General features: G+C 33.3%; 1 protein-coding gene across 1 annotated transcript in view; it reads left to right on the top strand.

Moving 5' to 3' along the window:
* The window catches only part of LOC139868369 (uncharacterized), a 79,942-nt gene extending 62,818 nt beyond the window's left edge, over positions 1–17,124 (top strand). The window contains exons 8-9 of the mRNA XM_071856701.1: positions 6,967–7,045; positions 13,430–17,124. Of these exons, the coding sequence (XP_071712802.1) occupies positions 6,967–7,045; positions 13,430–16,692 (3,342 nt within the window). The 3' untranslated portion in view covers positions 16,693–17,124. The remainder of the gene's footprint in view (positions 1–6,966; positions 7,046–13,429) is intronic.
* Positions 17,125–27,883: the final 10,759 nt, after the last annotated feature.

Raw genomic sequence — 27,883 nt, 5'->3', positions numbered from 1 at the left:
ACAACTTAAGGACTTCGGGGGTTGACGATACATATAAAGTTCATCGGGGTTGGAATTAGATTTCTCTATTTTTATGCCCTTTCCCTTATTATTTTCTTTTGCCTTTTTAAATTCAGTTGGGGTAATTTCTATAACATCATCTGAATTCTCGTCGGAATCCGATTCATCGGAGAATTGGTAATCCTCCCAATATTTTGCTTCCTTGGCGGAAACACCATTGACCATAATTAACCTTGGTCGGTTGGTTGAGGATTTTCTTTTACTTAACCGTTTTATTATTTCCCCCACCGGTTCTATTTCTTCATCCGGTTCTGATTCTTCTTCCGGTTCCGATTCTTCTTCCGGTTCCGACTCTTCTTCCGGTTCTTCTTCGGGAACTTGTGAATCAGTCCACGAATCATTCCAATTTACATTTGACTCTTCATTATTATTAGGTGAGTCAATGGGACTTGTTCTAGAGGTAGACATCTATCACATAATATCAAACACGTTAAGAGATTAATATATCACATAATATTCACATGTTAAAAATATATAGTTTCCAACAAAATTTGTTAAGCAATCATTTTTCAAGTAAACACGGTCGAAGTCCAGACTCACTAATGCATCCTAACAAACTCAATAAGACACACTAATGCAAAATTCTGGTTCTCTAAGACCAACGCTCGGATACCAACTGAAATGTCCCGTTCTTGTTGATTAAAAACGTTCCATATTAATTGATTTCGTTGCGAGGTTTTGACCTCTATACGAGACGTTTTTCAAAGACTGCATTCATTTTTAAAACAAACCATAACCTTTATTTCATAGATAAAGGTTTTTAAAAGCTTTACATAGATTATCAAATAATGATAATCTAAAATATCCTGTTTACACACGACCATTACATAATGGTTTACAATACAAATATGTTACAACAAAATAAGTTTCTTGAATGCAGTTTTTACACAATATCATACAAGCATGGACTCCAAATCTCGTCCTTATTTAACTATGCGATAGCGGAAGCTCTTAATAATCACCTGAGAATAAACATGCTTAAAACGTCAACAAAAATGTTGGTGAGTTATAGGTTTAACCTATATATATCAAATCATAATAATAGACCACAAGATTTCATATTTCAATACACATCCCATACATAGAGATAAAAATCATTCATATGGTAAACACCTGGTAACCGACATTAACAAGATGCATATATAAGAATATCCCCATCATTCCGGGACACCCTTCGGATATGATATAAATTTCGAAGTACTAAAGCATCCGGTACTTTGGATGGGGCTTGTTGGGCCCGATAGATCTATCTTTAGGATTCGCGTCAATTAGGGTGTCTGTTCCCTAATTCTTAGATTACCAGACTTAATAAAAAGGGGCATATTCGATTTCGATAATTCAACCATAGAATGTAGTTTCACGTACTTGTGTCTATTTTGTAAATCATTTATAAAACCTGCATGTATTCTCATCCCAAAAATATTAGATTTTAAAAGTGGGACTATAACTCACTTTCACAGATTTTTACTTCGTCGGAAAGTAAGACTTGGCCACTGGTTGATTCACGAACCTATAACAATATATACATATATATCAAAGTATGTTCAAAATATATTTACAACACTTTTAATATATTTTGATGTTTTAAGTTTATTAAGTCAGCTGTCCTCGTTAGTAACCTACAACTAGTTGTCCACAGTTAGATGTACAGAAATAAATCGATAAATATTATCTTGAATCAATCCACGACCCAGTGTATACGTATCTCAGTATTGATCACAACTCAAACTATATATATTTTGGAATCAACCTCAACCCTGTATAGCTAACTCCAACATTCACATATAGAGTGTCTATGGTTGTTCCGAAATATATATAGATGTGTCGACATGATAGGTCGAAACATTGTATACGTGTCTATGGTATCTCAAGATTACATAATATACAATACAAGTTGATTAATTTATGGTTGGAATAGATTTGTTACCAATTTTCACGTAGCTAAAATGAGAAAAATTATCCAATCTTGTTTTACCCATAACTTCTTCATTTTAAATCCGTTTTGAGTGAATCAAATTGCTACGGTTTCATATTGAACTCTATTTTATGAATCTAAACAGAAAAAGTATAGGTTTATAGTCGGAAAAATATGTTACAAGTCGTTTTTGTAAAGGTAGTCATTTTAGTCGAAAGAACGACGTCTAGATGACCATTTTAGAAAACATACTTCCACTTTGAGTTTAACCATAATTTTTGGATATAGTTTCATGTTCATAATAAAAATAATTTTCTCAGAATAACAACTTTTAAAAATCAAAGTTTATCATAGTTTTTAATTAACTAACCCAAAACAGCCCGCGGTGTTACTACGACGGCGTAAATCCAGTTTTACGGTGTTTTTCGTGTTTCCAGGTTTTAAATCATTAAGTTAGCATATCATATAGATATAGAACATGTGTTTAGTTGATTTTAAAAGTCAAGTTAGAAGGATTAACTTTTGTTTGCGAACAAGTTTAGAATTAACTAAACTATGTTCTAGTGATTACAAGTTTAAACCTTCGAATAAGATAGCTTTATATGTATGAATCGAATGATGTTATGAACATCATTACTACCTTAAGTTCCTTGGATAAACCTACTGGAAAAGAGAAAAATGGATCTAGCTTCAATGGATCCTTGGATGGCTCGAAGTTCTTGAAGCAGAATCATGACACGAAAACAAGTTCAAGTAAGATCATCACTTGAAATAAGATTGTTATAGTTATAGAAATTGAACCAAAGTTTGAATATGATTATTACCTTGTATTAGAATGATAACCTACTGTAAGAAACAAAGATTTCTTGAGGTTGGATGATCACCTTACAAGATTGGAAGTGATCTAGCAAACTTGAAAGTATTCTTGATTTTATGAAACTAGAACTTTTGGAATTTATGAAGAACACTTAGAACTTGAAGATAGAACTTGAGAGAGATCAATTAGATGAATAAAATTGAAGAATGAAAGTGTTTGTAGGTGTTTTTGGTCGTTGGTGTATGGATTAGATATAAAGGATATGTAATTTTGTTTTCATGTAAATAAGTCATGAATGATTACTCATATTTTTGTAATTTTATGAGATATTTCATGCTAGTTGCCAAATGATGGTTCCCACATGTGTTAGGTGACTCAAATGGGCTGCTAAGAGCTGATCATTAGAGTGTATATACCAATAGTACATACATCTAAAAGCTGTGTATTGTACGAGTACGAATACGGGTGCATACGAGTAGAATTGTTGATGAAACTGAACGAGGATGTAATTGTAAGCTTTATTGTTAAGTAAAAGTATTTTGATAAGTGTCTTGAAGTCTTTCAAAAGTGTATGAATACATATTAAAATACTACATGTATATACATTTTAACTGAGTCGTTAAGTCATCGTTAGTCGTTACATGTAAATGTTGTTTTGAAACCTTTAGGTTAACGATCTTGTTAAATGTTGTTAACCCAATGTTTATAATATAAAAAGAGATTTTAAATTATTATATTATCATGATATTATGATGTACGAATATCTCTTAATATGATATATATACATTAAATGTCGTTACAACGATAATCGTTACATATATGTCTCGTTTCAAAATCATTAAATTAGTAGTCTTGTTTTTACATATGTAGTTCATTGTTAATATACTTAATGATATGTTTAATTATCATAATATCATGTTAACTATATATATAACCATATATATGTCATCATATAGTTTTTACAAGTTTTAACGTTCGTGAATCACCGGTCAACTTGGGTGGTCAATTGTCTATATGAAACCTATTTCAATTAATCAAGTCTTAACAAGTTTGATTGTTTAACATGTTGGAAACATTTAATCATGTAAATATCAATCTCAATTAATATATATAAACATGGAAAAGTTCGGGTCACTACATAAAACTCCTTGTTGCGCCTCCTTTATTTGAGTAGTAAGGTTAGTGTGAATCATTATATTCATAGCTTTTACTCGAATGGGTTCTCTGTCCTTTCTGCTCAAGGCGTCGGTAACCACATTTACCTTCTCCGGGTGATAACGAATCTCAAAGTCGTAATCATTCAACAATTCAATCCATCTGCGTTGCCTCATGTTCAGTTGTTTCTGATTAAATATGTGTTGAAGACTTTTGTGTTCGGTATATATAATACTTTTGACCCCATATAAGTAGTGCCTCCAAGTCTTTAATGCAAAAACAACTGCGCCTAATTCTAAATCATTCGTCGTATAATTCTGCTCGTGAATCTTCAATTGTCTAGACGCATAAGCAATTACTTTCGTTCGTTGCATTAATACACAACCGAGACCTTGCTTTGAGGCGTCACAATATATCACAAAATCATCATTCCCTTCAGGTAATGACAATATAGGTGCCGTAGTTAACTTTTTCTTCAACAATTGAAACGCTTTTTCTTGTTCATCCTTCCATTCAAATTTCCTCCCTTTATGCGTTAATGCAGTCAAGGGTTTTGCTATTTTGGAAAAATCTTGGATGAATCTCCTGTAATAACTAGCTAGCCCTAAAAATTAGCGTATGTGTTTCGGAGTTTTCGGGGTTTCCCACTTTTCAACGGTTTCAATCTTTGCTGGATCCACCTGAATGCCTTCTTTGTTCACTATATGACCGAGGAATTGAACTTCTTCCAACCAAAATGCACATTTTGAAAACTTAGCATATAGTTTTTCTTTTCTCAGCAACTCTAGCACTTTTCTAAAATGTTCTTCGTGCTCTTGATCATTCTTCGAGTAAATAAGTATGTCATCGATGAAAACAATGACAAACTTGTCAAGATATGGCCCACACACTCGGTTCATGAGGTCCATGAACACAACTAGTGCGTTAGTCAATCCAAACGGCATAACCATAAACTCGTAATGACCGTAACGCGTCCTAAAAGCAGTCTTTGGAATGTCATCCTCTTTCACCCGCATTTGATGATATCCAGAACGTAAATCGATCTTCGAATAAACCGACGAGCCTTGTAGTTGATCAAATAAGTCGTCGATTCTCGGTAATGGGAACGGTTCTTGATGGTAAGTTTGTTCAACTCTCGGTAGTTGATACACAACCTGAATGTACCATCTTTCTTCTTGACAAACAGAACAGGAGCTCCCCATGGTGATGTACTTGGTCGAATGAACCACGCTCTAAAAGTTCTTGTAACTGACTTTGTAATTCTTTCATTTCGCTGGATGCGAGTCTGTATGGAGCACGAGCTATTGGTGCAGCTCCTGGTACAAGGTCTATTTGAAATTCAACGGATCGATGTGGGGGTAATCCCGGTAATTCTTTCGGAAATACATCGGAAAATTCTTTTGCGACGGGAACATCACTGATGTTCTTTTCTTCAGGTTTAACTTCCTCGATGTGTGCTAGAATGACGTAACAACCTTTTCTTATTAGTTTTTGCTCCTTCAAACTACTAATAAGATTTAACTTCGAGTTGTTCTTTTCTCCGTACACCATTAAAGGTTTTCCTTTTTCACGCATAATGCGAATCGCATTTTTGTAACAAACGACCTTTGCTCTTACCTTCTTCAATCAGTCCATGCCAATTATTACATCAAAACTCCCTAACTCGACTGGTATTAAATCAATCTTAAACGTTTCATCACCCAGTTTAATTTCTCTATCCCGGCATATATTATCTGCTGAAATTAATTTACCATTTGCTAATTCGAGTAAAATTTTATTATCCAAAGGTGTCAATGGGCAACTTAATTTAGCACAAAATTCTCTACTCATATAGCTTCTATCCACACCCGAATCAAATAAAACATAAGCAGAATTATTGTCAATAAGAAACGTACCCGTAACAAGCTCCGGGTCTTCCTGTGCTTCTACCGCATTAATATTGAAAACTCTTCCACGGCCCTGTCCATTAGTATTCCCCTGATTCGGGCAATTTCTAATAATGTGGCATGGTTTTCCACATTTATAACAAACAGCGTTGGTATTACTTACTCCGACACTATTCGTTCCGGCATTACTTGTTCCGACACTATTTATTCCTTTAGTTCTATTAAACTTTGGTCCGTAGACCTCACACTTTGTCGCGCTATGACCACTTCTTTTACACCTATTGCAAAATGTCGTACAAAACCCCTGATGATTTTCTTCACACCTATGACATGGCTGTTTTTGGTTTTTGTTGCCGTTATTGTTATTGAGGTTGTTGTTGAGATTGTTATTGTTGTTGAAACAGTTGTTGTGGTTGTTGTTGGGATTTTTGTTGTAGTTATTGTTAGGATTGCGGTTATTGTTGCGATTGTTGTTGCGGTTGTTGGGATAGTTGTTACGATTGTGGTTGTAATTGTTATTGTTGTTGTACTGGTGACTCTTGTCACCATTTTCCTCCCACTTCCTCTTGAGTTGTTTCGTGTTGGCTTCTTCGGCCGCCTGCTCTTTAATTCTTCCCTCAATCTGATTTATGAGTTTATGAGCCATTCGACTTGCCTTTTGTATGGAAGCGGGCTCGTGTGAACTCACATCTTCTTGAATCCTTACTGGTAACCCTTTTACAAACGCGTCGATCTTCTCTTCTTCATCTTCGAACGCTCCCGGACACAATAGGCACAACTCTGTGAATCGTTGTTCATACGTGGTAATGTCGAACCCTTGTATTCGTAACTCTCTAAGCTCTACCTTGAGCTTATTGACTTCGTTTCTAGGACGGTACTGCTCGTTCATCAATTGCTTGAATGCCGACCACGGTAGTGCGTAAGCAGCATTTTGTCCTACCTGTTCAAGATAGGTGTTCCACCACATTAACACAGTACTTGTGAAGGTATGCGTAGCGTACTTAACTTTGTCCTCTTCAGTACACTTACTTATGACAAACACCGATTCGACTTTCTCGGTCCACCGTTTCAATCCAATTGGTCCTTCGGTTCCATCAAATTCCAAAGGTTTGCAGGCAGTGAATTCTTTGTAGGAGCATCCTACACGATTTCTTGCGCCGTTAGCTGCATTGCTAGATTCAGAGTTATTGTTGGTATGTAGCGCAGCCTGTACTGCGGCTATGTTTGCAGCAAGAAAGGTACGAAATTCCTCTTCGCTCATATTCATGGTGTGTCGAGTAGTCGGTGCCATTTAATTCAAAATAGCCAACTGAATCGAGTTAATCATACAGAATATTAAGAGTAGTCAATAGTATTTCGTAGCATAATATGAACTCATTTATAAAAGCTTTTTCTTCATATTAGCGTTTTATAAGTTTAAATTAGGGTACTACCTACCCGTTAAGTTCATACTTAGTAGCTAATATACAATTCAACTACTACAATTCCATATGAAAAACTGATTATAATAATATATCACATATAAATATTCTTCAAACTTACAACAACGCTATATTACATATAATATGAAATATAGTACACTTTGATACAGGACAGTTTTGAAGATAAACCTAGTTAACACGCAAGTTGTTCAGCAAAGAAAATAAAGACACGTAATTCATAAGTCCAGAAACAAGTCATGCATTCTGGTTTTACTAAGACGACTTCCCATCCTTGGTCTTGTGGAAAATAACCGTTATGACCATTGGCTAGGAAGCATGTTGTAATGTCGTCAAAAGGACGAGGGTTTCGTAATGTCTAACAGCCCCGTAATAATCTAAAAACCTTGTTTCTCACCCCAACTACTGAATCCGTCACTTGTGGGAATGTTTTATTTAAAAGCTGCAATCCGATGTTCTTTTTCTCACTTTGGTAAGAAGCGAACATCGCTAACCTGTAAGCATAACATGCTTCTTTATGTTGCATGTTAGAAGCTCTTTCTAATTCACGAAATCCTATGTTGGGATATGTTGAGTCAAAATAGGTTCTTAACCCGTAGCGTAAAATTGCATTTGGGTTCCCTGCATTTAACGCTTTAAAGAAAACACGGCGTAACTTACGGTCTCCCCAATGTGATATACCCCACCTATCAAAGGAAAGCCTTTTATAAACTAAGGCATTTCTGGAAAGTCTTTCAAATGTTTGACAAGTTAATTTTGCCATAATTAATTGTGCTGATGAATTCTGACCGACTCTAGACAAGATTTCTTCAATCATATCCTCTAGTAGATCTTCTAAAATATTCGGTTGTCTACCCTTAACGTCCATTTTATTTTTATACTGTAAAATAGACAAGGTTTAGATTCGTAAAAGATAATTAACAAACAATACAAACAATTTTTACATAGAACATAAAAGTACAAGCACACTACAATACATATAATACACAACATGATTACAACCCTCTAATCTGAATCACTGATTTCTTCTTCTTCTGACTTGGTTCGTTTTCCTAATTTTCTAGGAATATATGGTGTTCCTCTAATACGAGCCGTCGTTTTCCACAATGGTTTAGAAAAACCTGGTGGTTTAGAGGTTCCCGGGTCATTGTTACATTTTAGGAAATACGGATGTTGCCGATACATATAAAGTTCATCGGGGTTGGAATAGGGTTTCTCTATTTTTATACCTTTTCCCTTATTATTTTCTTTCGCTTTATTAAATTGGGTCGAGGTAATTTCTATAACATCGTCGGAATCCTCATCGGGATCCGATTCATCAGAAAATTGGTAATCTTCCCAATATTTTGCTTCCTCGGCGGAAACACCATTGACCATTATTAACTTTGGTCCGTTGGTTGAGGATTTTCTTTTATTTAATAGATTTACTATAGGTATCAATATTTTTTCCTCCAGAACCTCTTATTCTTCCGGTTCCTCCTCTTCCGGTTCCTCCTCTTCCGGTTCCTCTTCGGGAATTTGTGAATCTTCCCAAAATATATTCGACTCTTCATTATTATTAGGTGAATCGATGAGATTTGTACTAGTGGTAGACATCTAACACACAATATCAAACACATTAAGAGATTAATATATCACATAATATTTACATGTTAATAATATATAGTTTCCAACAAAAGTGTTAAGCAATCGTTTTTAAAGAAAACACGGTCGAAGTCCAGACTCACTAATGTATCCTAACAAACTCGATAAGACACACTAATGCAAATTTCTGGTTCTCTAAGACCAACGCTCGGATACCAACTGAAATGTCCCGTTCATATTGATTATAAACGTTCCATATTAATTGATTTCGTTGCGAGGTTTTGATCTCTATATGAGACGTTTTTCAAAGACTGCATTCATTTTTAAAACAACCATAACCTTTATTTTATCTATAAAGGTTTAAAAAGCATTACGTAGATTATCAAATAATGATAATCTAAAATATACCGTTTACACACGACCATTACATAATGGTTTACAATAAGAATATATTACATCAAAAATAAGTTTCTTGAATGCAGTTTTTACATAATATCATACAAGCATGGACTCCAAATCTTGTCCTTATTTTAGTATGCAACAGCGGAAGCTCTTAATAATCATCTGAGAATAAACATGCTTAAAACGTCAACAAAAATGTTGGTGAGTTATAGGTTTAACCTATATATTATCAAATCATAATAATAGACCACAAGATTTCATATTTCAATATACATCCTATACATAGAGATAAAAATCATTCATATGGTGAACACCTGGTAACCGACATTAATAAAATGCATATAAGAATATCCCCTATCATTCTGGGAAATCCTTCGAACATGATAAAAATGAATTTGAAGTACTAAAGCATCCGGTACTTTGGATGGGGTTCGTTAGGCCCAATAGATCTATCTTTAGGATTCACGTCAATTAGTAGATCGGTTTACTAATTCTTAGGCTACCAAGCAAAAGGGGCATATTCGGCTTCGATCATTCACCCATATAATGTAGTTTCATTTACTTGTGTCTATTTCGTAAAACATTTATAAAACTGCATGTATTCTCATCCCAAAATATTAGATTTTAAAAGTGGGACTATAACTCACTTTCACATATTTTTACTTCGTCGGGAGTAAGACTTGGCCACTGGTCGATTCACGAACCTATAACAAATATATACATATATATATCAAAGTATGTTCAAAATATATTTACAACATTTTTTATACATTTTGATGTTTTAAGTTTATTAAGTCAGCTGTCCTCGTTAGTAACCTACAACTAGTTGTCCATAGTTAGATGTACATAAATAAATTGATATATATTATCTTGAATCAATCCACGACCCAGTGTATACACGTCTCAGGCTAGATCACAACTCAAAGTATATATATTTTTGGAATCAACCTCAACCCTGTATAGCTAACTTAAACATTACTGCATATAGAGTGTCTATGGTTGTTCCAAATAATATATATACATGGGTCGATATGATATGTCAAAACATTTGCATACGTGTCTATGGTATCCCAAGATTACATAATATATTAGAATACATGTATTATACAATATAAGTTAGCTAAGATATGATTTGTATAGAATTGTTACAATATTTTCCGTATCTACAACAATCAAAAAATATCCAATCTTGTTTTACCCATAACTTCTTCGTTTTAAATCCGTTTTGAGTGAATTAAATTGCTATGGTTTCATATTGAACTATATTTTATGAATCTAAACATAAAAAGTATAGGTTTATAGTCGAAAATATAAGTTACAAGTCATTTTTGTAAGAGGTAGTCATTTCAGTCGAAAGAACGACGTCTTGATGACCATTTTGAAAAACATACTTTCACTTTGAGTTAACCATGATTTTTGGATATAGTTTCATGTTCATAAGAAAAATCATTTTCCCAGAAGAACAACTTTTAAATCAAAGTTTATTATAGTTTTTAATTATCAAACCCAAAACAGCCCGCGGTGTTACTACGACGACGTATGTCCGGTTTTACGGTGTTTTTCGTGTTTTCAGGTTTTAAATCATTAAGTTAGCATATCATATAGATATAGAACATGTGTTTAGTTGATTTTAAAAGTCAAGTTAGAAGGATTAACTTTTGTTTGCGAACAAGTTTAGAATTAACTAAACTATGTTCTAGTGATTTCAAGTTTAAACCTTCGAATAAGGTAGTTATATATATATATATGAATCGAATGATATTATGAACATCATTACTACCTCAGGTTTTGTGGATAAACCTACTGAAAATGAGAAAAATAGATCTAGCTTCAAAGGATCCTGTGATGGCTTGAAAGTTCTTGAAGCAGAATCATGACACGAAAACAAGTTCAAGTAAGATTTCCACTCAAAATAAGATTGTTATAGTTATAGAAATTGAATCAAAGTTTGAATATGAGTACTACCTTGTATTAGAAAGATATCTTATTGTAAATAAGAAAGATTTCTTGAGGTTGGATGATCACTTTACAAGATTGAAAGTAAGCTAGCAAACTTGGAAGTATTCTTGATTTTATGAAACTAGAACTTATAGAATTTATGAAGAACACTTAGAACTTGAAGATAGAACTTGAGAGAGATCAATTAGATGAAGAAAATTGAAGAATGAAAGTGTTTGTAGGTGTTTTTGGTCGTTGGTATATGGATTAGATATAAAGGATGTGTAATTTTGTTTACATGTAAATAAGTAATGAATGATTACTAATATTTTTATAAATTTATGAGATATTTCATGCTAGTTGCCAAATGATGGTTCCCACATGTGTTAGGTGACTCACATGGGCTGCTAAGAGCTGATTATTTGAGTGTATATACCAATAGTACATACATCTAAAAGCTGTGTATTGTACGAGTACGAATACGGGTGCATACGAGTAGAATTGTTGATGAAACTGAACGAGGATGTAATTGTAAGCATTTTTGTTAAGTAGAAGTATTTTGATAAGTGTCTTGAAGTCTTTCAAAAGTGTATGAATACATATTAAAACACTATATGTATATACATTTTAACTGAGTCGTTAAGTCATCGTTAGTCGTTACATGTAAATGTTGTTTTGAAACCTTTAGGTTAACGATCTTGTTAAATGTTGTTAACCCATTGTTTATTATATCTAAAGAGATGTTAACTTATTACATTATCATGATATTATGATATATTAATATATCTTAGTATGATATATATATACAGTTAAATGTTGTTACAACGATAATCGTTACATATATGTCTCGTTTCGAAATCATTAAGTTAGTAGTCTTGTTTTTACATATGTAGTTCATTGTTAATACACTTAATGACATGTTTACTTATCATTTATCATGATTAAACATAGTGTACCAATATCTTAATATGATTCATATGTATTTAGTAAGACGTTGTTATAACGATAATCGTTATATATATCGTTTCGAGTTTCTTAATTCAATAAACTCAATTTTATGTATATAACTCATTGTTAAAATGCCTAATGAGATACTTACTTATCATAATATCATGTTAACTATATATATATATATATATATATATATATATATATATATATATATATATATATATATATATATATATATATATATATATATATATATATGTCATCATATAGTTTTTACAAGTTTTAACGTTCGTGAATCACCGGTCAACTTGGGTGGTCAATTGTCTATATGAAACCTATTTCAATTAATCAAGTCTTAACAAGTTTGATTGCTTAACATGTTGGAAACACTTAATCATGTAAATAACAATTTCATTTAATATATATAAACATGGAAAAGTTCGGGTCACTACATTTACTAAGTTGTTTATATGTGTGCAGATTAGAAAGCTAAAAAAATTAAGGTATACAAGTAACACAAAGAAAGTGATGGTTGTGACATGCCAAAGTCACTTCCTTGTGTGGGTATGCAGGTTGTTATATTTTATAATTGTTTAGTGATTCTAATTAAAAATTAAAGTGTTTTTTGGAGCAAAATTGGTAGCAGTAGCATTTATAGACTTTCTTGCTTTAGTTTTTACATTGTTGTTATGGAATTATATAAGATCCACATTTTAGTTAAATAACAATCGTCAATTATAACGTATCATTCAACAATTTTTCTTTTACAATTCCCGTGATTTCACGGGTCTCTTCACCAGTAATATTATATTCGTGAATTAAAAAGAGTTTGTGTGACGTCCGTTTAAAAAAATTTAAAGACTATTATTGTTAGGGGAAAAATCTTTTAACATTATTTGCATAAAGAGTGTGTGTGTGTTTAAGTTTTTCTACGTGACAGAGAAATTATAAACAGTCAAATAAACAAGTGTGCGACTTTGTGTACTTGAGACGTTGAGAGTGAGAGTGTCTCTTTATATCCGCTTGCTTTTACATTTTTGAGTGAGAGAGAAAGAAAGAAAGAGTGCAATGCGCACAGTGGCGCAAAATACGCCAAACTCACTATACTGCTCGCCTTTCATTCCCACCATTACCCACTATTCCGGCTAACTTACGCTTTTTCCGTTACATTACAATTAACAACATTCTATTTTTACAATGCTTCAACATCTACCACTGTTAACGACGACCGTTAGTTTTCTTTTCATTTTACTCTTACCCTTCACCACCTTGCTAACCTACGCCGACCGTTCACCACAAACTCTTGCAGAAATCGACGCACTTCTCGATTTTAAACTCAACCTCAATGATCCAATCGACGCACTCGTCACCTGGAACGTGTCCACATCGTTGGCTCCATGCGACTGGCGCGGCGTTAGTTGCTCCGGTGGCTACGTCACCGACCTCCGGTTACCTCGACTTCAGTTACAAGGTTCAGTCACTAGCAAAATCGGTAACCTACGCATGCTGCGTAGGTTAAGCCTCCGGTCAAACAATTTCAACGGTAGTATTCCGTCGTCTCTCATGAAATGCGATTTGTTACAGTATGTATTTCTTCAGTATAACTCGTTTTCCGGCAACATTCCTCCGGAGATCTCGAATTTAAACGAGCTTTTGATATTTAATGTCGCCGGAAATAAATTCTCCGGTGAAGCTCCGTTAAACTTTCCGTCAACAGTACGCTACTTAGATCTTTCATCAAACTCGTTTTCTGGTGAATTATCAAGTAATTTATCAGATTTACATGATATTGAACTTATAAATTTATCATATAATCAATTTACTGGAACAATTCCGGAGAAATTTGGAGCGTTACAGAAACTTCAATTTTTGTGGCTTGATTATAATCAGTTGCAAGGAACGTTGCCTTCATCTATTGCGAATTGTAGTTCACTTATTCATTTTAGTGCTGACGGAAATCAAATCGGAGGTGTTATTCCGGCAGGAATAGGTTCACTTCCTAAACTGGAAGTAATCTCACTGTCTAATAACAATCTCACCGGTTTAATTCCTGCTTCAATTTTTTGTAATGTTTCGGTTTATCCGCCTTCAATTAAGAATGTTCAGTTAGGGTTTAATGCATTTATAGATATAGTACCACCTCCGTCTTGTATATGTTATAGTGCTTTACAAGTTTTGAATGTTCAGCAAAATCAGATTCACGGAGAGTTTCCTATGTGGTTGAGTAATCTAACTGCATTGACAAATTTAGACGTTTCTGGTAATCGGTTAACTGGTGGAGTTCCTAGTGAGATTGGGAATTTGAGGCGGTTGGAGGAGTTAAAGTTGGCGAATAATTCGTTAACCGGTTTGTTTCCGAGTGAAATTATGGAAATTAGTAATTTGAAGGTGTTGAATATGGAAGGGAATTTGTTTACTGGTGAGATACCTAAGTTTTTAAGTGAGCTAACTCTGCTTAAGATGCTGTCTTTGGGTGGGAATCAGTTTAATGGTAGTATTCCTACTAGTTTTAGCAATCTTGTACAGCTCGAGACGTTGAGTTTGAGAGATAATCGTCTTACTGGTACCTTGCCGGAAGATTTAATGTCAATGAGCAATCTTACGACGTTGGACCTTGAAGGAAACAAGTTTTCCGGTGAGATTCCGGTAACCATTGGGAATTTGAAAGGTTTGTCAGTTTTAAATCTGAGTGGCAATGCGTTTTCCGGTAAGATTCCGGGAAGTATTGGGAGTCTCTATAAGCTAACTGCTCTTGATTTGAGCAGACAGAATTTAACCGGTGAGTTACCATTGGATCTGTTTGGTTTGCCTAATTTGCAAATGATTGCGTTGCAAGAAAATATGTTTTCCGGTGATGTACCTGAAGGTTTTAGCAGCTTATTAGGTTTACGTTACTTGAATCTCTCTTCGAATTCATTTTCAGGTCGAATTCCTTCTACTTTTAGCTTTCTTAACTCACTTGTAGTTTTGTCATTGTCACATAACAACATCTCTAGCAACATCCCACCAGAGATTGGCAACTGTTCTAAACTTGAGATTCTTGATTTGGGTTCAAATACTTTAAGTGGCAAAATACCCGCGGATCTTTCACGGATCACCCGTTTGACCCAACTCGATTTGAGTGATAACAATCTCTTTGGTGACATCCCAGAGTCTTTTTCTCATCTGTCGAACCTGATTTCATTAGACCTAAGTTCAAACAACTTGAGTGGTTCTATTCCTGCAAATCTTACAAACATTCCCGGATTAATGTATTTTAACGTGTCGAGAAATAACCTCGAAGGTGAAATACCAGAGGCTTTAGGGACTAGATTTAACAATGAATCTTTTTATGGGGGTAATAATGGTTTATGTGGTAAACCGTTGGATCGAAAATGTAAGGGGACGAGTAAAGGTAGTCAAACCAGAATGATTTTGCTGATAGTTGTAGCTGCTGCTGGAGCCGTTTTCATGTCGTTATGCTGTTGTTTCTACGCGTACAGTTTGTTTAAATGGCGAAAAAGGCTCATTGAAAAGTCAAAAGCAGGTGAAAAGAAACGAACGAGTCCAAATCGAAGCTCCGGGACCCGCAGTTCTGGTGAAAATGGCGGCCCGAAACTTGTTATGTTCAATAACAAGATTACTTTAGCTGAAACCCTAGAAGCAACCCGACAATTTGATGAAGAAAATGTTTTAAGCAGAACACGATATGGGTTGATCTTTAAAGCTTGTTACAACGATGGAATGGTTTTGTCGATACGTAGGTTGCAAAACGGGTTGCCTGAGGAGAACGTGTTTAAAAAAGAAGCTGAATTGTTAGGTAAAGTTCGACACCGGAATTTGACCGTTCTTCGTGGGTATTACGCGGGCCCACCCGATTTAAGACTGTTGGTGTATGACTACATGCCAAATGGAAACCTCGCTACGTTGCTTCAAGAAGCATCGCACCAAGACGGGCACGTTTTGAATTGGCCCATGAGGCATTTGATTGCGCTCGGTATAGCCCGTGGGCTATCGTTCCTACATTCGACCACCATGGTTCACGGTGACATCAAACCGCAAAACGTTTTATTTGATGCAGATTTTGAAGCCCACGTGTCCGAATTCGGGTTAACGCCACTTGTCACCGCCAGGTCACCAGAAGCCGCCACGTCAACGTCTGGTACAGTTGGAACATTGGGTTACGTGTCACCTGAAGCAATATTAACCGGTGAAGTCACAAAGGAATCTGATGTTTACAGTTTCGGTATCGTTTTGTTAGAGCTTTTAACAGGGAAGAAGCCAGTGATGTTCACACAGGATGAAGATATTGTGAAATGGGTCAAAAGAATGTTGCAAAGGGGTCAAGTGTCGGAGCTTTTGGAACCCGGGTTACTTGAGTTAGACCCAGAATCATCCGAATGGGAAGAGTTTTTGCTCGGTGTTAAAGTCGGGCTGCTTTGCACAGCACCTGACCCGCAGGACCGACCCACAATGGCAGATATTGTGTTTATGCTTGAAGGTTGTCGGGTTGGGCCTGATATCCCATCTTCGGCTGACCCGACCTCCCAAACTTCCCCTGCTTAGACCCGACCCGACCCGAGCCGCTTTGATCTAAAAATAACTAGTCTGTTGGTTCCTTCGTTTTTGACATTAATTTTCTATTGATGTTCCTAGTGATTTGATTGTAGTTGAGGAATTTGGTATTTAAAATCTGTCAATTTTTAGGGTTCTATGTATGTTTAATTTTTGTACTTTACAGTCGGACTGTTTGTAGTTAACGGTGAAGAGTTGTCGGAATCTTGAGTTCCGGCGAGGAAGTACGGTGGTATAGTAGTACATCACGTGGTGATCAGTGGGGGGTCCTGACAATAGAGCCGTTAATGCATTACAGTATCACACTAGCCAGTATTTTATTCAATTATTTGCTTCCCCAAATAAATAAATTAATTTTTAATTTTATATTCGAGAAAGCATAGCTGTGAATCTGTGATGCATAATAAAATTATTTCGTTTTGATTTGCGGGGTCATTTAACAGTCGTTTGATTTGTATTTGACTGATTAAAATATGGTCCTCTTAAAAACATAACAAGAGTAGGTTGAAGAAAATAAAGCCCCATTTCGTTCACGAAATTCAAAGCAAATTTGATGAATTGGAATTGAATTTTTTCGTTTGGTTGACATATTTTTAAAAAATTGATTTCGTTCGAATATTGAGATTCATTCATTTATGAAATATTTTCCTTCAAGATGTTGACAGATTTGAAAATTTTCTAATATTAAATATATGAAAAATCAAAACATTCTCAAATATTTACATTTATATTTTATGTACATATTGACTCGCGTTTTGGGCGTGCATTTTCAATTTGCGTATTTCAAGATTGAAAAACGAAACGCTAGTTTGAAAACGAAAACTAGAAACGTAAAGTTTTTATGTAACTTTTTAGTTATTTTACGAAATAGAGTTTAATTTCATTCACGCGTTTGTTGACTTTTTCACATTTCATTGAATTTATTAATTTCAATTTCTTCAAATTTCAATTCCTTACGATTTCACTTCATTCGGTTTTTAATTTCTTCAGATCTACTTTCCTTTGACACATTTCATTTCTTCCAAAAACATTTTTTCAATCAAAAGGGGCTAAATTTTCTAGAGGAACTTCATGAAAAGAATAATACGGAGTAATGAATATGGGAATGCTAGTAACCTAAAATTTTAATAAAATCAATTTAAAACCCTTTTTACACAGAACAACATTACTCAATCTTAACATTACTCAATCTTCTAAAACAAACGGTCAAAACCCTTCAAACCAAACATAACATCAATTTTTTATGTAAGAAAGAATTTAGTGCAGTAAATTTTAATACTCCTTCCATCCCAATTTAATAGTCGACAGACAAAAAATACACAGTTTAAGAAAAAGTGACTGTCACATGTACTTTTTTGTCTAATGTTTCCCTATTTTTCAGTTTTACACATTACTTTTTACCTATACTTTTGTCTTGTTTAAATAAAGCAATGGTATAAAAGTACTTTAATAAGTTATTTTTTTCATTTATGGAAGTAGATTATTAATTTAGGACGGACGAAAAAAAAAGGTGGATTATTAATATGGGACGGATGGATTAGTAGCTTTTGGTGCATTCGATAGCTACAGTACTTTGTATATATCATATTATAATGTATGAGCAACTCAACGGTTACGTAACAAATGCAGTACTGTTTAGAAACACATGATAATTTTGTCAGTTGGTGATAATTGATGTCCAAACTTTGAATAAAATAAAATAATCCAATTCGTTCTCGGGAACCATATCAATTTGCTTCAAACCGGGTTGTGGTCTTCTTTCATCAATTATTTATAATAATATTTTTATACGGAGTATTATATTATATTATATTATATTATATTATATTATATTTAGTATCTATAATTCACTTTAGTATTATTTAATACGCATTGTTTAGAAAAGAGTTGAATGACTTTAAAGACTAGTCAATTTCATAATTTTTGGTTGCTCGTCTCATGTTTGTTGGGTCTACATAACTTTAGCTGATATTATGGCTAGTGGCGAATGACTCACTCTCCTTTAGGGGAGATGAGGGTTCGATTCTCACTAGGTAAGAATTTTTCAAATAATTGGATCAAAAATCATTCTTACCGGGCTTAAATGATCCCTTGGTCCCACGCATGCGAAGATTGAAACAATGACAATGCAGGTTCGATTATCGGGCTTGGCATGCTGTGGGGAAATGGGTGATGGTGTTTCGCCAGGCTCCAGTGGGCTACCGGGGACCGCTGGATGGGTTGACAAAGTTAACACAGGGCTAACATATCCCTGCCGATACACATGTTTTTATTTGAAACAATGAGCGATATATACAAAGTCGGATCATACACGTGTGACAGTAAATACATGTTGTCTGTCATAAGTCGGATATTTATATATTGGTTATTTATTTTTTTGAGAAAAAATGTGAAATTAAATAAGTCGGATATATAAAAGATCTTTCTTTAGTTAATAACAATACATGAATCGAAGAATTGATGGTAGGGAGTGATCCATGAAGTATCATTTTCAGCCCTACAAAAATAAATAAATGTACTTCAAAATTTTATTTGGTACAATATTATATACGGAGTATTATACATGGTGGTATGTTGCCCAGAAATAATCGTGGTGCGATATTATAAATTTAAATTCACTTTAAACGCTCACGGTTAAAAGAATAATACGATTTATTTTGATACTAGCCTTTAAGAGCCCGTGCGTTGCACGACGAATTTAAAAAAAATAGTTTTCGTAATCCTTACTATCTGTGCAACATTATTTCTTGTTGATAGCAGTTTAATAACGAAACACTTTAAGAGCCCGTGCATTGCACAACAGCATTTCAATCAAAGCTCTCCCGATCCCATTGTGTACACATGTAGATGTACTCCTTTTCTCACCACATAACAATGTTAACTTGAAAATTGAAATCTTCTTGCAAAATATTGTTGTGTACACATAAATAAATGTAGTAACTATATGTTCCATCCATAAGAAAAAGGGCTACAAAACTGAAAATTAAGCAACATCAATAGTACTCACATAGGGTACATCAGAATGTTCAACCATACAATACGTCTGACCATATAATACGTCTGTAGATCGCAGTGATAACCTTCATCGAATACCCCAACTGCAAAAGGTCAACAACAAAACTGATTTTAGCATATACCCAGGGCCGGGCCTGGTGCTGTGCGAGACGTGCGACGGCACCGGGCATCACACAAAAGGGGGCATCAAATGGTTAGATGGTCGAATTTTATTATGTACGAGTTTGATACTTTATTATAGATAATAATCGATTTTAAGCAGTTATTAGCAACTATATAAATATATTTATGTATTAAGTAGGTTTATATAGTTGCAATCTTGAAGAATATTTAAAATTTTAGGGTTTTTTTAGTGGGGAAAATTAGTTGCAGACTTGGTGGTGAAGACGAGTTCAATTTCTGTTTCCATCTATGATAGTTTATAAATAGTCCTTGGTATTGTATAAATATACATTTAAACACTTTACCTTTCACATTATTGCCATTTAAGTTACTCCGTATTATATTTATATAAAATTTAATACAATACTTTATGTAGGAATAAGAGTATGATATATATACAGAGTATTGTTAAATAGTGCAAATATATATATTCTTGTTTTTATAAAATATAAGATATAAATATATACTATATATATGATTTATATATTATAACTGTAATATTACTTAATTCTTAAAATTTTCAATAACTTATTAACTTTAAGAGCCTTTTCCCGTCCTCTTTTATGAAATATAAAACATGATAAGGGCATCTTTATATCAAGTCGCACTGGGCATCAAAAATATCAGGTCCGGCCCTGCATATACCTGAAGTAATGAGCATTGATTTTATAACGTGAGCCACCAATAAAGTGTGCACATAAGCACTCAACTGGGTTGTGAATCCAACAAAATTTAATAAGTACATGTACATGGTACACCAAATGTTGGTGCATCAAATTGTATTTCACTTATATTAGGTTTGATAAGGGTCAAAACATTGACTGTGCATATAAACATTTGTTTAACAATACCTTATAGTTTTCTTGGTCAATCATGGAGGATATGTTGAACATCATGGTATGACCAAGGTCCATAGATGTCATCCACTAAATCGTTCATTCTTATTTAGTACAAACATTAATCAACATAACTATAAAAATTCATGTAAAAGCAATCAGCTAACCCGTGTATACGTTTCTCTAGCCGACAAAACTGATGAATATCGATACAATCATACTTTATAAATAATCCGTTATACCCGCATATATATTCACAAAGCGCATCGTTATAGATAGTTTTGTGGGGCTGCAAATATACAATCATAAGTACCAACTTAAATAACACTCTCATGCCTAAATACTACGTTTTTATTCAATTAATCACTAAAGAGCTAACTTTTTAATACTCATAACGTAAATAAAATAAAACATTTATAAAAAATAGAAAACTTTCCAAAGGAATTAACCATCCTACTATCCTACTAATAACCATATAAGATGAACAAAAGCCACAAATTGAAATGTCCCGTTCTTATTGATTAAAAACGTTCCATATTAATTGATTTCGTTGCGAGGTTTTGACCTCTATATGAGACGTTTTTCAAAGACTGCATTCATTTTTAAAACAAACCATAACCTTTATTTCATAAATAAAGGTTTAAAAAGCTTTATGTAGATTATCAAATAATGATAAACTAAAATATCCTGTTTACACACGACCATTACATAATGGTTTACAATACAAATATGTTACATCGAAATCAGTTTCTTGAATGCAGTTTTTACACAATATCATACAAACATGGACTCCAAATCTTGTCCTTATTTTAGTATGCAACAGCGGAAGCTCTTAGTATTCACCTGAGAATAAACATGCTTTAAACGTCAACAAAAATGTTGGTGAGTTATAGGTTTAACCTATATATATAAAATCGTAACGATAGACCACAAGATTTCATATTTCAATACACATCCCATACATAGAGATAAAAATCATTCATATGGTGAACACCTGGTAACCGACATTAACAAGATGCATATATAAGAATATCCCCATCATTCCGGGACACCCTTCGGATATGATATAAATTTCGAAGTACTAAAGCATCCGGTACTTTGGATGGGGCTTGTTGGGCCCGATAGATCTATCTTTAGGATTCGCGTCAATTAGGGGGTCTGTTCCCTAATTCTTAGATTACCAGACTATAAAGGGGCATATTCGATTTCAATCATTCAACCATATAATGTAGTTTCGATTACTTGTGTCTATTTCGTAAAACAGTTATAAAAGCAGCGCATGTATTCTCAGTCCCAAAAATATATATTGTAAAAGCATTTAAAAAGGGAGCAAATGAAACTCACGCATATATTTATTGTAAAACAGTTAATAAAGCATTTGCATGCATTCTCAGTCCCAAAAATGTAAAGAGTAAAAAGGGAGCAAATGAAACTCACGCATATAAATATTGTAAAACAGTTAATAAAGCATTTGCATGTATTCTCAGCCCAAAAATGAAATGAGTAAAAAGGGATTAAATGAAACTCACTTTCACAGATTTTTACTTCGTCGGGAAGTAAGACTTGGCCACTGGTTGATTCACGAACCTATAACAATATATACATATATATCAAAGTATGTTCAAAATATATTTACAACACTTTTAATATATTTTGATGTTTTAAGTTTATTAAGTCAGCTGTCCTCGTTAGTAACCTACAACTAGTTGTCCACAGTTAGATGTACATAAATAAATCGATAAATATTATCTTGAATCAATCCACGACCCAGTGTATACGTATCTCAGTATTGATCACAACTCAAACTATATATATTTTGGAATCAACCTCAACCCTGTATAGCTAACTCCAACATTCACATATAGAGTGTCTATGGTTGTTCCGAAATATATATAGATGTGTCGACATGATAGGTCGAAACATTGTATACGTGTCTATGGTATCTCAAGATTACATAATATACAATACAAGTTGATTAAGTTATGGTTGGAATAGATTTGTTACCAATTTTCACGTAGCTAAAATGAGAAAAAATTATCCAATCTTGTTTTACCCATAACTTCTTCATTTTAAATCCGTTTTGAGTGAATCAAATTGCTATGGTTTCATATTGAACTCTATTTTATGAATCTAAACAGAAAAGTAGAGGTTTATAGTCGGAAAAATAAGTTACAAGTCGTTTTTGTAAAGGTAGTCATTTCAGTCGAAAGAACGACGTCTAGATGACCATTTTAGAAAACATACTTCCACTTTGAGTTTAACCATAATTTTTGGATATAGTTTCATGTTCATAATAAAAATCATTTTCTCAGAATAACAACTTTTAAATCAAAGTTTATCATAGTTTTTAATTAACTAACCCAAAACAGCCCGCGGTGTTACTACGACGGCGTAAATCCGGTTTTACGGTGTTTTTCGTGTTTCCAGGTTTTAAATCATTAAGTTAGCATATCATATAGATATAGAACATGTGTGTAGTTAATTTTAAAAGTCAAGTTAGAAGGATTAACTTTTGTTTACGAACAAGTTTAGAATTAACTAAACTATGTTCTAGTGATTACGAGTTTAAACCTTCGAATAAGATAGTTTTATATATATGAATCGAATGATGTTATGAACATCATTACTACCTCAAGTTTAGTAGGTAAACCTACTGGAAGTGACAAGAAATGATCTAGCTTCAAAGGATCTTGGATGGCTTGAAAGTTCTTGAAGTAGGATCATGACACAAAAACAAGTTCAGGTAAGATTTTTACTCGAATTAAGATAGTTTATAGTTATAGAAATTGAATCAAAGTTTGAATATGAATATTACCTTGAATAAGAAAGATAACCTACTGTATATAACAAAGGTTTCTTGATCTTAGATGATTACTTGGAATGGATTAGATAACTTGGAAGTAAATTAGTAAACTTGAAGGGATTTTTGAAGTGTTCTTGAAGTGTTCTTCCTATGATGATTATAGCTTGATTATTGAAGTGATTTTTGATGAAGATGATGATTAACTACTGGAAAAATACGTTCATAATAGTGTGGGTGTGTTGAGAGAGAATTAGAAAGAGAATTGGAAGTGAAATGGAGTGAATGATGAGTGGTAATTGGTGAGTGGTGAGTGGGGTTAAAAGGAGTTCTAGTTAGTTGACTAGCTCATGGTAGAAGTTAAAATTGATTAGTCATACATGACATAATCAAGAGTGGAATCCCATGCTAGTTCCTATTGGTATATACTCATAATAAGTACGTTTTGAAGCTGTGTATAATACGGGTAAGAATACGACTAGAATTCTTGATGAAAGAAAAGAATGGAAAAGTAACTGTAACCATTTTCGTTAAGTATGAGTGTTTTGATATATGTCTTGAAGTCTTCCAAAAGTATTTTAATACATCTAAATACACTACATGTATATACATTTTAACTGAGTCGTTAAGCCATCGTTAGTCGTTACATGTAAGTGTTGTTTTGAAACCTTTAAGTTAACGATCTCAATTAATGTTGTTAACCCATTGTTTATTATATCTAATGAGATGTTAAATTATTATATTATCATGATATTATGATATATTAATATATCTTAATATGATATATATACATTTAAATGTCGTTACAACGATAATCGTTACATATATGTCTCGTTTCGAAATCCTTAAGTTAGTAGGCTTGTTTATATGTATATAACTCATTGTTAATATACTTATGGAGATACTTACTTATCATAATCTCATGTTAACCATATGTATATCCATATATATATCGTCATGTCGTTTTTACAAGTTTTAACGTTCGTGAATCGCCGGTCAACTTGGGTGGTCAATTGTCTATATGAAACATATTTCAATTAATCAAGTCTTAACAAGTTTGATTGCTTAACATGTTGGAAACATTTAATCATGTAAATATCAATCTCAATTAATATATATAAACATGGAAAAGTTCGGGTCACTACACAAATAGTATGGATAAATTACGCAACTTCGATAACATAAAAGCCCACCAATTTAAATCCCTCTTAACACATGAACCTTAACTAATTCCATAAGCCAAACCAACTATTGTAGGAAAAAAAAATAACAGATATAAAAAGAGTGTACCTAGAATTGATGCTAAAAGCAGCAAGAAGTGGTTTTCTTAAGCACTAAATAATCGAATGTTACTCGTCTAAACAAATACTATTTGATCCTAAAAGGAAATCGATATATTCAGATATTAGTAGGCAAAAAATTAACAACTTTGTTTAAGGCAGTAAATAGCACAGTAAAGTTACCAATAATAAGCATCAGTGCATGTGCATTTTCAATAGCAAACTGCCACCAGTGGACATGTCCATTACATTGTTTTCACTACTTTTAGCAACATTCTCTTCTCCGTCACATATTATCAATCCAGCAAAAAAAAAAAAAAAAAAAAAAAACAGAGTATTAATCAATACATACATATTTGTTTTAAAAAAAATGCTTGCCTCAAATCAACTTCCCATGATAGACCCGGATTAAGATACACACATATTGTCAACATAATTATTGACACCTGGACTTGTAAGCCATTCATAGGGGACCACTCATTACGGACATCAACATCCTCTGTAAAGTAAATTTGGTCTGGTAAATGTGTTCAGTAACATACCCGTTTATAGTTTTGAAATCATCTCTCAACAGATTGGTTTCATCTGAATCTTCAATTACAACAATTTCATACCCTTCATGAGTCAATTCTGATCTTGAGTCATGCAAATAGTCAGCATAATAATACTATTTTTACCAAATGTGACCCATTAGCCGTAGTTGATTTGGGTGTAACTATTATGTTAAAATTAAGGGCACCAACATATCTGCAAAACTAATGTGAAATCGACATAAGTATCAAGTTACTGAACCATATTATTATTTATGTATCTTAGTCAATCTAACCACCTATTACACAAACCAACATTTTACAAAATGGGTCAAATAAGTTTTACAAAATGGGTCAAAATGTGAAGTTCATTTTCAATAGTAATTACTAAAATTAGCTAACTTTATCACTATTTAAGCTATAGACTATGAGAATAAACAGTGGGCATGTTATTCCTTACAAGTATTGATATGGCAATAAACATGATATGCAAATCAGCATAACAAAGATATAAGATTACCTCATCCGGCTTTGTGGCAATTATTATTGAGTTTGACCAGATACAAAGCAGCCCAACAAATTTCAACCCATTTTGTAAAATGTTGGTTTGTGTAATAGGTGGTTAGATTGACTAAGATACATAAATAAGTTTTACAAAATGGGTCAAAATGTGAAGTTCATTTTCAATAGTAATTACTAAAATTAGCTAACTTTATCACTATTTAAGCTATAGACTATGAGAATAAACAGTGGGCATGTTATTCCTTACAAGTATTGATATGGCAATAAACATGATATGCAAATCAGCATAACAAAGATATAAGATTACCTCATCCGGCTTTGTGGCAATTATTATTGAGTTTGACCAGATACAAAGCAGCCCAACAAATTTCAAAATCACCGTAACAGGATCTTAAAAGCTTCACCGCAAACTTCCTACCTTCAAGAGCAGCAATAAAAATATCATCATATATAGAATTATTATTTAGAGGCCCGTAAACATTAAAACCCATCCCTTTGACAGTTTGACCATAAAAAGTCAAACTGTCACTAATTCGTAAAAAATGATTAATACAACCAAAATCATCCTTAACCCTTAGGCATGTAATCCTCATACTCCATCGATAATATAATCAGATCCTCACCAAGATATCAAAGACCAATAATGACATTTTGACTCTAAAAAATGTCTACTATTTTGATAAACAGGCACCATTTATCAAACCAAACATGCTCATATGAAACTTTTATCTTATTATCATAGAAATTAACAGTATAAAAAAATTGACGTATGAAAATCAGACTGTTATACCAGATTAGCAGATTAAACATTGGGCACTTTACGCTAATCTCTTTAATCTTTTGACCATTTATTATATTAACGGGTCAAATAATACACATTTACATATTAATGAGTCAAAATGACTCCTTTAATCAAAATACACTGAAAACGCATATTTAAAACATCGAAACTTGATAATAGTTTTGACACGACATAATGGACGTGTACAAAACAACAAATATCCAATCTGACACCACATGACCGAAATGGGTCAGGGGTCCAAATAAACGACTATAACACTTTTAATCTTAATATAATATACTTGAGTTTACTGATATATAAGCTTTTAGATTACTGGTTAGTAGTTAGCTAAGGTTATAGTAGTGTACAAAGTTAGGATTGATGGTTAAGGTCAGACGTTAATGTGACACTAAAACAAATATTTATAAAGTGTATTAAGTGCAATAAGAACAATCAAAACTATTACATTGTTGTGGAAGTTATATGACACTAAACATGTAAAACTTGTTTCAAGTTAAGATAACCAGTTCAAAACGATCCTTTTTGACCATACCCATCCCACTCATTCTGTAATCAATACAAACCAAAGTCCAAAGCGTTCATCCTCTGAAAGTAGCGAGCTTTCAGAAGACCAGTTGTGCTCATTGTCTGAAAATTTTATCCAATAAGAAATGTTCTTCCAATAACATTCACATGCTTGCATATACTCCGTAACATTTAGGGGCCCTGTTCCTGTCCATCTTAGATCATCGAATGTGCACATGTAACCATATAGCAATAATAGCATTGTGAAGTCAAAAAACTGCAAAGAGACGTCACATTTACATATTCACATATGCTATAAAATGGCATTAAATATCCAGCAAATAATAATATAGAAAACTTGCATAACAAATTTATAAAACCAAATGTATAAACACATAAATCCTTCAGTAAAATATTTCAGCCTTTTTGCTATAAATTGCTAAACATTTTGATTTGTATGTCTAAGTGGTGAGTGGTGTAGTGTATTTACACACGTTAAGAGATGACCTAAACTTCTGGCCATATTATAAAACTGTAAATTTGATGATCGTGTCACGAATCATACCTATTTATTTATAAAAGTAATTCAATAAATAATCAATAACAAAAACATACACGTACTGCCAATACTGGTTAAAATTGAAAAAAGAAGAAAACCTAAAATACCTATTTCGATCAAAACAATTGAATATTTGATTACGACCAAACCGATTACCTGCGCGAAAACGTAA

The sequence above is a fragment of the Rutidosis leptorrhynchoides genome, chromosome 9 (genome assembly GCF_046630445.1).
Source record: "Rutidosis leptorrhynchoides isolate AG116_Rl617_1_P2 chromosome 9, CSIRO_AGI_Rlap_v1, whole genome shotgun sequence".
Taxonomy (NCBI): Eukaryota; Viridiplantae; Streptophyta; class Magnoliopsida; order Asterales; family Asteraceae; genus Rutidosis; species Rutidosis leptorrhynchoides.
This window is presented reverse-complemented; position numbering and strand designations above follow the sequence as displayed.